The 13,402-nt window shown below is 40.2% G+C and overlaps 1 protein-coding gene across 2 annotated transcripts in view; it reads left to right on the plus strand.

Annotated features, from left to right (window-relative positions):
- Positions 1 to 13,128, plus strand: part of GNB4 (G protein subunit beta 4) — a 699,556-nt gene extending 686,428 nt beyond the window's left edge. For both annotated transcript variants that reach the window (XM_086944371.1, XM_086944370.1), the window contains one exon: positions 8,539 to 13,128. In XM_086944371.1, the coding sequence (XP_086800497.1) occupies positions 8,539 to 8,645 (107 nt within the window). In that variant the 3' untranslated portion in view covers positions 8,646 to 13,128. The remainder of the gene's footprint in view (positions 1 to 8,538) is intronic.
- Positions 13,129 to 13,402: the final 274 nt, after the last annotated feature.

Below are 13,402 nucleotides of genomic sequence, written 5' to 3' on the forward strand. Positions count from 1 at the left end.
AACTCATTAGGTCACATCTATCGTTAAAACTACATTACATCCCAACAAAATATTAATATGACCTGGTGTAGTAGTGTAATGTAATTGGTGCTCATGTGAGGCACTCCAATATATTCTGGCCGAGAGCCCAAATAAAATGGTGACCAGCATCTGAAAATATTTTATTGTGCATATCTTCCCCTACTAGTTAACAGACACAGGACTAAGTGGAGTCAGCTTCTGCCTCTAAACTCGATACTAGAAGAAAATAAAGCGAGAGATGCCATTGACATTTCTATCGCTGAAGTAGTCAAGCAGAGCTAATATCACTGAATTGCAATCTGCTCTGATGCATGTCTTACAATAGGTAATTTAACAAACCGCTTCTGTGATGTTTAATACGCGGTGAGAGAAATGCAGCGGAAGTGGTATTATAGTATTGGCTTAGAATGGTTGTCTTTTACTTTACCAAAAGGTGAAGCACCACACGCAGAAGTACTTTATTTGTAAATACAATCCAGGTTAATTTCTAATGCATTACTAAATTCGAGGGATGTTATTTCCATATGCTATAAAAAAACCTCTTGACATTATTCTGCACTTAGATGCCCTCCGCAGATTTCTAGACGCTTTATAAACATTGATAGACAATGATATGAATGCTATTGCTACAAAACAAATGCTATAAAAATGTACCCAGTACTGGCAGAGCTTATTTCAGCACAATTACAATATTCTAAAATATACCAAAAAATGACATAGATACTGATGTGCAATTTTTATACAGGACTTTTCCCATACGGATACTATAGAACACTGTACAGGTCATAGAATTGAGTGCGGGGTCCAATCTAATGCTGGCCATGGGGAACATGCAGGGTGCCTCCTTCAAGTTCACCAAGTCTTATTTACAGGCCCCAGCACACAGAATACGTGCTTGTTTTTAGGCCACATCCTACAGCTGTTCGTCGGGACACCTGTCTGCTCCTCCTAACTGGTTGCTCCTCCTGCAGTCACCTTCTTTGTTGCAAAGCCTACATGTCTAGCAGTCACAACTATGATATGCTAATAATTGCCGCCGATGCCGAGGCTCTGCATCATTTGTTTCAGATGCTACACTTACCCATCCCAACAGTGTTTCTTTTTTCTTTCTCTCCCCACCGCCCCTCTGAGATTGCGGTTTAATTATTTATTTTTAATTACTAGATAGGGATTTGCTAATAATTACAGTCGATGCTGAGGCTCAAATTATGTTAAGGGTGTTTGTTTGTCCGCTTTCCCCTACAGTGTTATGTTTACTTTGTGGATCTCTCAACCTCACCCACCCTCACCCTCACTCACACTCTCACACACCCTCTCACCCTCACACCCCCTCACACACCCTCTCACCCTCTCACACCCCCTCACACTCACACACCCACTTACCCTCACCCTCACACCCCCTCACCCTCACACCCCCTCACCCTTACCCCCCCTCACCCTCCCTCACCCTCACCCCCCCTCACCCTCACTCACCCTCACACACCCTCACTCACCCCCCTCACCCTCACACACTCTCACCCTCACACACTCTCACCCTCACACACTCTCACACACCCTCACTCACCCTCACTTGCCCTCACTCGCCCTTACTCACCCTCACTCACTCACCCTCACTCACCCTCACAGGATAGCAAAACATAGCATAGCATAACAAAACACAACAAAACATAGCAGAACAAAACATAGCATAACATAACAAAGCATAGCATAGCATAACAAAGCATAACATAACATAAAGCATAGCATAGCATAACATAGCATAACATAACATAACAAAGCATAGCATAACATAACAAAGCATAGCATAGTATAACAAAATAGAGCATAACAAAACAAAACATAGCATAACAAAACAGCATAGCATAACGAAACAAAGCGTAACGAAACATAGCATAACAAAACATAGCAAAACACAACAAAACATAGCATAGCATAACAAAATATAGCATACATAACAAAACATAGCATAGCAAAGCATAGCAAAACAGCATAGCATAGCATAACAAAACACAACACAACATAGCATAACAAAACGAAACCAAGCTTAGCATAGCATATCATAACAAAACATAGCATAGCAAAACAAAGCATAATAAAACACACCAAAACATAGCATAGCACAGCATAACAAAACATAGCATAGCATAACAAAACATAGCATAGCATACCAAAGCATAGCATAGCAAAACACAACAAAACATAGCATAGCATAACAAAACACAACAAAACATAGCATAGCATAACAAAACAAAGAATAGGATAGCAAACCTAAACCTAGCATAACAAATCAAAGCATAGGATAGCAAGACAAAACATAGCATAACAAAACACAACAGCACATAGCATAACAAAACATAGCAAAACACAACAAAACATAGTATAGCGAAACAAAACATATAATAGCATACCAAACACTGCATAGCATAGCATAACAAAACATAACATAATAAAACACAACAAAACATAGCATATCATAACAAAACATAACAAAGCATAGCATAGCATAACAAAGCATAGCATAGCAAAACATAGCATAGCATAACAAAACATAGCATAACAAAACACAGCATAGCATAACAAATCAAAACATAGGATAGCAAAACACAACATAGCATAGAGCCTCACTCAGCACCACTCAGGGGCACCACAGCATCACTATGCGCTACCACAGCATCACTGAACGCAACAGCATCACTCGTTCGCAACCACAACACCACTCAGCGCCACCACAGCATCAATCTGTGCAACCATTCAACACCTGGTTCAAATATATTCTCTCAACGTTTCAAGCTTTATTACAAATGTCACAAAAAGATGTTAATATTTCACTTCTGTTCTTGGATTTTCGCCACAATAAAATACAATGAACATAATCTTCACAAAAGTTATTTACAAAAGTTTAATCTATTGCCATTATAAATTACAATAACTTTTATTTAAGTATTATTTAAAAAAATTAAAATCCATTGTTATTTGTAATATCAATACATCTAAGTCACGTAAATACAACACATATTGCATTACAAATGCTATAGGTGTAACATTTGTGAAAGTTAAAACTATTGGCATTGTAAATGACAAAGCTATTACTTTCACTATTTTCAAAAGCAAAACCTAAATAAAAAATGTGTCATTTACAATACCAATAACTCAAACTTTCCTAATGCGAGACCTATTGCATTGCAAATGCTTGTTTCTCATTGGTACTGATGTTGATTGGTAGTTCACTGGACCACTGCTAACCAGGCACCAGTGCTCTTTCCCTAAAAACAAGACAAATGTTGAATTGTAACCCAATTGGCAAGGACTTTAGAACCCCTTTAAGTCCATAGTAATGGGTACCTCTGGTACCAGAGCATGGTTACTAAAGAGGGGCTGTAGGGGCTGCAGCATGTATTATGCCACCCTAAGAGACACACACTAAAACTGCTTGCAGACTGCCATTGCAGGATGCGTGAAATGGTGCAAGCCATTCTGAAAACACATGTCACACTCTGTGTGCCATGCGCCTGTACACTGCATGTACTATATGTAAGTCACCCCACAGCGTGCCTTTGAGCCCTAAGTCAGTGTGCATTATATATTATATGCGAGGGCACATCTGAATGAGCAGATGTGTCCCTGTAATGTCTAGTTCCATTGCTAGTCATTGCAAGTGATCAAGAAGCCATCTTAAAGATATGTACTGGACACTGTTCTTTTTGAGTTTCCCAGTTACATAATTACTGAATTGAAAATACTGATATTTAGTATCAAACATCTTGTCTTAATAAATCTGTGTTGATGCAAGTACCGGATTTGCTAGGACATGCGCCCTTAGGGCACCTTAGAGGTGCCCACTGGAACCCTACTAGTCACATAGTGTGGAGGCTGACTGGTGTCTTCCAGCCTGTCACCAGAGATGAGTCTCTGACCCCTGCAAGTGAGAGCCCATGCTTTCAGAGGTCAGGAACCATTCCACTTGTCCAGTGGAAAGTGATCACATCTCCTCCAGCATGAGGGCTAGCAGAATAACAGTTTCAAGGCCAGAGGCTTTCCAAGTTTCTACCGCCTTTAAAATGCAACCCCTGCTTCCCCCCTAGCCCGGGCACATACCACCCCCTGCCCTGAGGCATATTTGGCACTAGAATAGGCAGGAAATTAGATATTCAGGAGGTGTGTTCCACCTACAGGCTACTCACACCCATAAGGTGGGCTACCTGAAGTGGACAGCCAGAGAAGGGTTTCACCATCTTGAATTTGGTGAAAATAAATAATTCTGGGTCAGGGTTATGCCCACTCCCACTGGAAGTGGTCTTATAGGGGGTGTAGTCCCCCCGTGGTAGGTAGCCCATTGGCTACCACCCTATGCTCTCTTTGACACCCCTAAATTGAGTTTTTAGAGGTCTTTCGACACCAGATCTTCAGATGAATCTACTTTGGAACCGAAGACAGACAAAAAAAGAGCCGTCACTGCTAGAACTGAGGACCAACACCAAACTTGGCACCAAATCCTGTCTGGCTACTGGAAACTCGACCGTTTCAAAGACCGGATTTGTCCAAAAGCTATGCACCCATCCCAAACCCTTTGAGGACTGTTCAGCGCGTCGGGAACCTTTTTGCATTTCCCTTAGGGTGGATTACCCATCCCCCTGCATCTGCAGGCACCAACGGCAACTGTCCAGCACAATATTTTGCTGGCCATCAGACCCACCGAGCGAGCATCACACCAGGAAGAGATTTTCGTGGTTCCAAGAGGTCAGCCCCGTCTCTCCACCGAGTTTGAAGAAGCTAGGCCCTCCAGGGGCCCCCTGCATTAATACCCTATGTACCAGAACACTTGCAGCAACAAATGCTTGTTGACTGCCTAGCCCGTACTCCAACGCTGTCAAAGCTGATGAGTGACTTAAGTACAGACAAAGCTCACACTGTCACCCTGCTGTCTTGTTCTTCTCCCCTCTACAGGTCTAACCGAGAAACCATGAGAGCCTACAAAGCAAGTGGCCAGCCGGCCAAACACCTCTGCATCTGAGCCCCACATTCTGAATTCACAACAACTGACTGTGCTCACTTGATTCAAAGACCCTCACGATCTGAGCCCCCTTTGGGTTTTGCCGGACTTGTCCCCAAGTCCCCCATTGCAACCTTGTGTTATTTAAGTGCCCATTGACGTCAACGGTGTAGCACTCTAACCTACCAGCCCGTACAGCACCTCTGCACCCGGACATGCCAAGGCAGGTAAACTAAAACTGCTGGCGGTTTTTTGGACCTTGGCGCCCTAGCACCTTAAGTTCCACAGGGCACCTCTGAACTTCAACTACAAGTATATGTTTGCATTATGTCTTTCCTCCCTTAGGATAACATTACTGCATTTGAGGCTCATAGCTCAAACACAGTTATTCGAGTATTTTAAAGTTTTCTTGTAAAATTCATTACTTCCAAAGTACTTACCTGATTCCAATGATCTTGGTATCTAAAAATCTGCATTATTTTTGTAAATTGCTCTCCGATTTCTTCTTGAGTTTGTGTACCATTTATTGACTCTGTGTGTGCAACACATGCTTGACATTCTCCTGTGATAAGCCTGCGCTGTTCGACCACACTACCACTAATAAAGCACTTGGGATTATCAAAATAAACCCCTGTAAACCAATAAGGGTCGTCTGGACTTTTGGCACGTTGTGCTCTTACATTGGCACACTACATAAAAAGCCAGCTTCTAACAAAAAGAAGGAAGGAGGCCTCTGTCCTGTTCTCGACCTTTGTCCTCTGAACTTCATCTTTCGGAAGAACAAGTTCAGAATGCTCACCCTAGCCTAAGTTCTGCTGCCCTGGATCTAGGAGTCTGGATAATTTTGTTGAACCTGCTGTTATAGGTGGAGCACAGGCACTTCCATTTCTTGGTGCTCCCCTTCACCTTACCTGTGCACCCTCAGGTTTTCACAGAATTGATGATGGTGTATCCTGCCTATCTGCGCAGGTTGGGAATACCAGTCTTCCTGTACCTCAGCGATTGGTATAACTCAGCTATTGGCTACTGGAGGCGTGCTTGGCTCAGACATTCACCTCCAGACAAGGGCCATCATTTGGTCTTTCCATCAATGTGTCAGTCACACCAAACTCCATCGCAGAGACTCCCTTTTATGGGTACCATTCTGAACACTGTGCTTTTGCAAGTCTTTGCTCCACCTAAGTGAGTCCATGAAATTCTGGCAATGATCCCAATGTTCAACCTTTAACTGAGTCTCAGTGAGAGCACCTCCAACGCTTCTGGGCCTCTTGGCTCCTTGGTTTCTACTTGTAAATCACGACATGGGGGCCTGGCCGTGAGATCTGAAGTCTCCGCAGAATCAACACTTTGGGACTCTTTCTGTTTCCATCAATGTGTCGGAGAATGCACAAGACCTGCACTGGTGACTGCTAGACTGCAACTGGCAGACCCTTCTCCCTACCCCACCCAGAGCTAATGGCCATGACTTGAGCCATTGTTGCTGTATTTGGCAGGTTATCTTGGGGCAGTGGAGATCAGAGGATGCTGGTCTCAGACAGAGGCCCGTCTCCGTATCAGTTTGTTGGAGTTGCAGGCATTATGCGTGGCAGTGAAACCTTCTCTCTTGTCAATCAGGGAGAAACAGGTACAGGTTCCCACAGACAAGGACAGGAAATGTTGGAATCGTCAGGGTATCTCCCTGATCGTACAGTACATGACAGGATCTTTTAAATGCCAGGGTGGACTACTCAACCAGCGTTGTCAAGTGGATCATGAATGAAGGCTACAATTGAATGTGCCACAGGGTGTCTTTCAGTATTGGCGAGAACCCTGGCTCGATCCTTATGCCAACACAGAAAATGTGCAATGTCAAAGTTTCTGTATTTCGGAGTTCCTGAAGCAACTGTCACTAGCAGAAGCCTTCTACTTCGATTGGAATAGATACAAATGTGCGCCTTACTGTCTCGGGCTCTCCTGCCCACAGTTCCGAAGAACATCATGAAAGGCAGAGCCAAAGTCTTCTTAGTGGCCCCGAACTGGGTGAGTTACAGGGACGTTTTGGGCATTAGTATCTGGCCTCTGAACCGGCTACCTCTTGGGGAGGATCTCCTGTCGCAGCAGGAGGGCAGGGTTCTGCATCCAAATCCGGAGAACCTGCAGCTCCAAGTATGGAGGTTGAGCTACAACAGTTAATGGCTTTCATTCTTCCTCCAACGTAGTTGGTGTCACACTGTCAGCCAGGAGTCCCTACATAATTGTTTATGCAGGATGCAGAAAGAAGTTTCTTGTATGGTGCTCCTCCCACGACCTTTAGCCCCCACAGGCACAGTGGACATAATGATGTTTCTATAGCCCAGCAAAGCCTAGCTGTGGCAATAGTTAAAGTTGACTTGTCAGTCTTTTCAGCATTTTTTGATTATCCATCTCTTTTTTCATTCAACTATTGAGATGTATTTCATGAAATGGCTGATTTATATGTTCCGGCCAGTGCAAGATCTGTGACCACTATGCTGGTGTGCTGTGTGCAATTTTTGAACATGTACGAGGCTGCTATGTGGCCATCAGGCCACACATTTGTGGCGCTATTGCCTGATTTTCAAAGTTCGACAAAGAAGGGCATTTAGTCTGTTCGGCCCTGCAAGACTTTTTGATCTGAGCCATTTCACAGAACTTCCACTGGGGGTTGGGGGTGCGGATTTGAATTGTGGGGGATATTGCTTTGGTATATATTCTCAAGGTGAAGAATCTGTGGTTAGAAGTAGCCATCAGAAGAAAAAGTTACTTACTTTTGGCAAGGCTCATTCTGATGAATACAATAATGCAGATTCCTCTTGACTCTCCCTCCTCCGTGTTCTGCAGAATGCACATTTTCAATCCATATTAATAAGATTCTACTTTAGAGATCAGCACTGTGGCACTATCTGATATCTGAGGGCTCTGTGTCTGACGACTCGGACAGATCAGAAACAAACTTACATCAGTTCGCAGAGGTAGCAACTATGTAAGGGCTCCAACATCACTTCTGGGGTGGGATAGACCCAACACTGAGCCGCTAAACATAACCTACCAACGTACGAAATTGCTGAGAAATTTTCCAGATCGAGTCTGGCGCCTGTGGTTACTCACAAGGTGAGAATTATGCAGTTAGAAAGAACATCCATTTGAAAGTGTTAGTGGAGGTAAGTAACTTTTTCATCGTTACCTAGTATATTGTGCAACACTTTTAGAGCAACGTATATCCTGCTCTTTAATAAGTTGGAAGCTGCACTTGAGCATGCACACCTTCTCAGCTGTTTGTTGTACCACTGCATAGGATTTTCACCTCGAAATCTTGGATTCATTACTTTATCATCCTTTGCTTGCTCGTGCTCTAAATGTATTAATTTATGAAATATCTTGCAGTTATAATGTAATTATCTTGCAGTTATGATGGGACCCTTATGTTAGTGTGCTGTGGGAATATGTAGACGTCTAAAAAAGTATTACTTCATGAAAAAGTTGGAAATTATACATGCTTACTTGTTCCTTGTTTTCAACCCCTGTCTTAGGTGTCCTTGCTGGTCATGATAACCGTGTAAGCTGTTTAGGTGTTACCGATGATGGCATGGCTGTAGCAACAGGGTCTTGGGACAGTTTTCTGAGAATCTGGAATTAATCTGGGGAAAACATCTTGTATATTCTCCACGGAGATCTGGAGAAATCAATGCTGCAGCCTATAGCTGTGAAATAACATTTCTACCTTGTATTTGCAGGTGAAGTTTTTCTATTCACTGATTATTATTACTACACAAAAGGCTTTCTGTAAACTAGTAAAAAATCAAGTGAAGACATAGGGGGAAATATCACTGACTTTTAAAAGGGGCTAGTACACATAATCATGGTGACTGAGAAGCTAGGAGCCAGTTTGTTATTTTTGTGGTTTGGCTGAGTTGTCTTTAAGGGGATTTCTGCTCGTGCTCAAAGTCTGCTAATCCTGAACTTTTTGTACATAAAACTGAATGTACACGTTGCAGCCAATCATGTAACATTTGTCTGTATGTAAAGAAATGATTTTTTTATTACATTTATAGCTTTTATGTTTACTGCAGCATCACACTTGATTTTTGTTTTGGATGACCTTCATCACTGTTTTTAAAAGTATATATTTTGTGTGAATTTACGGTGGCTTGAAGTAAAGCCATTGTATGTACATGTACAATTAGAAAGCATTTAAATTATGACTTCCATTCATTTTAACCAGAATGAATGTTGTCTTGTTTGTAATTTGCTGGAGCTTTGCTCAGACGTCATGATCCATTCCTACTCTATTTTTTAAGCTGTGTTAACATACGAGTGCACTTTTTTATGTATGTATGTATGCTCCCAGTGCCAAGAGACAGAATAAACTTTTGTCTCAAAATCCAAACATAAAATGGATGGAGCCCTAACTTCTGGTGCCGAGTAGTGCAACTTGGAGAATTTTGCTAATGTTCTATATTTTCCTTCCAAAAGTCACTACTGTTTAAAGTATTGTGAGAGAAAGTGATCAGTATGCGCAATTCATTGGTTATGATCAGTAGAAGCACTTGGGTAGAAGATTGGGTACTAAAAAGACATTATTTACCCATTAGCATCTGTGACGATTGTAGTTTTCAAGATCTTATTAACTAGCATAGAAACTATTATATCCCATTTCATGTAAGATCCCTTATTTGGAAATTGATCAGCTATTGGCGGATCAAAAGGGAAACTAGGAGACACTAACCTGTGAGAACCAGAGTATTTGTTTTTGAAGATTTGTCGCAATTGTGTTTTCCTTTGCTAGTAAACTTCAAATGAAAGCACAGAATTATTCCAAGTATAATAAGCAGAATATGCAATATATTGTTTCTCCAGTATTGGCTGTGTCACAGCAAATGTAGCTCATTTTATTTATGTTTGATCATTTTCTGTCTTGTAGAATCTGACCCAGTGTTTTTTTTTTCTATCCTCAATTAATATTTACGTTTTTAGAGAATTAATACACACTGGGAAAATTAAACCATGAGTGTACTCCTTCACCGATGCACTCACTATGTTATAATTTTGGTATCTTTTGGAGGGGGGATTGCTATCCATAACTCTGCAATGTGCCCTTATCGTCTACTATTGTGAGGTTACCTGTTTGTAAATATAGTTTTTTGTGTTGTAACATCCACAATATACAAGGATCTGGGCACACCTTAATTTAAAACAAATGAAGGAAAAATCACTTGAACATGAACAGCCCTTAGTCTGTTGCAGTCATTTAAATTTGCTCTTTTAACCACATTTAAGGAACTGGATTGATTATTAATGCCTTCTATTGTGTTATACTTGTATGGGTAGGTGAGTGCAAGGACAGAAACAACAAGCATTTGATCTCTTGAAGGCTTAAACCGTCTGAGCTACCAGTAAAAGCTGCTGAGACTTTTGCCATTTCAGTCAATGTTCATTTTAATACTTGAACGGTCTGTAAATGTTTTTACAATTGTGTATGTGCCAATTAAAGTGCCAACTAATAATTAGTAGTTTTCACTAGCACCGTTTACACATTAATTAAACATTTTTTAAAGGCAGACTAAATTAACAAGATTGGGCACATCCTGCTGAAGAACAAAGAATCTTTTGCCATTTGCATTGACTCACAAAAATAATTAAAAGATAATCCTGTCTAACATATTTTTCACGGAAAGCAGTATTTATTGTCATGCAAAGGACTAAAGTATCGAAAAGGAAGCCATAATGGCACCATAAATTGGAATTTTCTTGACAGTTCATAATACATGTGGTCATCCTCAGTGCCTGCACTACGGAAATTCCATCTATTGTTATGCCCGCCATGGAATTTGAGACATTGAGCTAGGTTTAGCATGTATGATAAATTCAAACAATAAAAGTGAAAAGGTACCCAAAAAAACAATTTTATATTTAGGATTTCCAAAGAGCTAACCATTCTTAACTTTATGAAGTAGTTGACTTCTGAATGATTTATAAGAGTTACACTAATCCAATTTATATATTATTTTTGGGTACTCCTGTAAATGTATGCATAATTGGAGACCCTCTGGAGACCAGGTAATGCCGTCCTGACCCTGATGCACTGATATTAGCGTTCCGAAGCATGATGTTTTCATACATTGGTGACAGAAGAAAATAAAAATGGCTGACACTATTGAAGTTAGTATTTAATTAATGAGTACAAACTACCACAAAAAATGTTTACCATTTGCCATGTTAGAGAGATTACTGTGAATGCATTCATGTTTTGCCTGACACAGAAGTGTCAATAACTTAAATATTTAAATAAATAACCAGACATTTGAGGACTAAAGAGTGAACACTTCAGTTAATACAAGTGTAGGGAACTTTTGCTAACCACAGTGAGAGATTTGTGAAACCTTTCTACATGTTAACTGTATTACTAAATCAAAGAGGCCTACAAGTTTTTATGATTAGCCCCTGGCTATTTATTTTCTGCACTAGCCACAAAGAATTTCAGTTTAAGATTAGCTTCCACCTAATAATACTAAACAGGCCATCCAGTTAAGCTTTCACTTGTAAACTTGTAAAATAATTACATTTCGGACTGGTGTCTTTAATCGGAGGGAGCGGCGTTCTTTCTTGCTTTGATTCTAAATCCGGAACAAAACGTTAATGTACAACTAATTTCCAATTTCTCTGTATTCCACTGATTATGTAATCCACACAAGATTATAAGGAATACCGGCTAAAATTTGAGACCTATGACTAAAGACCACAAACGTGTCTTTATAAGACATAGTGTGTGGGACTTGGTATGTTTATGTATGTGCACACATCTGTAGTTGTTGTCCAGATTGTTATCGTACAGCAGTTTCTCTGATTTGCCATGTTATGATGGAAATGCTTGACGCGACCTAAAGAATTTTGAAATAAATCCCAGAATCGCAAAGTGTTCATGGACAAGGATGGTGCTGAGTTTACATCTACTACTCCCCGTTTTCAGATAGAGGTGTTTGATTGCTGTAATGCATGAGTTACAATTCAATTATGTGTTTAATTGAGTTGATTCTGTGACATCCACTCATTCATAAACTAAGCCGTTTAAAATGTTGAAATCAATGAAAAAGGGAAATTAGTTATTCCAGAACAGAAGTTTTTGTCAGGAGAACGGTTATTCACCTGTTTCAGTAGAGTGTCCTATTTTCTGCCCAGTTACAAATGAGCGTACTAAAGTCGAACACATTCATTCTCAAACTAAGTTTTTCTACTTGAATTGCAAAAGTTAAGATCACATTTCATGTAAAAGTAAGCATGGGTTAGTGGCGCACCTTGTATAATCTGGCTTGCATGCTAATCAAATATCTTCCTAAACTTCTGAGGCACTATGAGCCTTTTTATCCAATTGCTGGTTATGTAAAATGCATACAGAATGTTAACGCAGTGTTGTATACTACCAATGTGTAAACATTGGCACTAATTAATGTAAACTGATAGCACATTAAATGTGCCTCACAAATTATTAAATCTTTGTAAATTTAGGTTTTGGTTAATACGGATTTCAGTGGAATAGTCTTAGATATTTCAGCCTTTATTGCTTTACTTAACATAGTGGTGCTTCTTATTCTGTGTTTCTCCTCTCGAGAAGAAACAAAAAGAAAAGGCATCTAAACCCATGAATGACATAGTACACTTAAACTTGCTATCCTAAGTTTTGGAGAGAAAAAAAGTTTCAGCTATGTTCTTGCTGTGATATATCTTGTTCAAGAAGGTAAAGAATGTTCCAGCACATTCTCGTTTTTTAACTATTTTATCTCCTCTGTTGCTGATAATTTTGACAGCAGGATTCATTCATTATTACCGGTGGCAAATTATTCTGCACTGCCTTTGGATTGTGTATGTATTCAAGAACAGTCTTAAAGGTTTAAGCCAAAAAAACCAGGGACTTGTGTCATGCGTTTTTCTTTAACAGTGCTGGTGTAAAAAAAAAAGGAAAAAAAAAAACCTCCCTGTGAAATAATAATCACTTGCTATGAACATTTTGTTTATAGGTTTTTCCACAATTGATCTTTTCTTTGTATTTGTACAGTGGCTCAGTGAAACCAATATGTTGCCATGAATTGATATTGTAACCAATAAACAAGTGCTTTTAACCAGAACGTTTGTGATGTAATTCTTTCAGAATTCCTTTTCTTCCTCCATTCCATAGACATCAAAATCTTTGCATTTCTTTTTAGGAATGCAAGGTTCATCTGCTCTGCCCATTATCTTACCAATTGCAACACTTTATACAAAGAAAGCAAACCTCCTAGTAAGAGTGGGGTTCAATTTCTTCTCAAACCCACTCACACCCACCCTAGGAGAATTCTGTGAATTACCAAGAATGGCTTTGTCTTTAGAGATGCAAACTTAAAATGAGGATGTATTTACTTC

This window comes from Lissotriton vulgaris, chromosome 11, assembly GCF_964263255.1.
Source record: "Lissotriton vulgaris chromosome 11, aLisVul1.2, whole genome shotgun sequence".
Taxonomy (NCBI): domain Eukaryota; kingdom Metazoa; phylum Chordata; class Amphibia; order Caudata; family Salamandridae; genus Lissotriton; species Lissotriton vulgaris.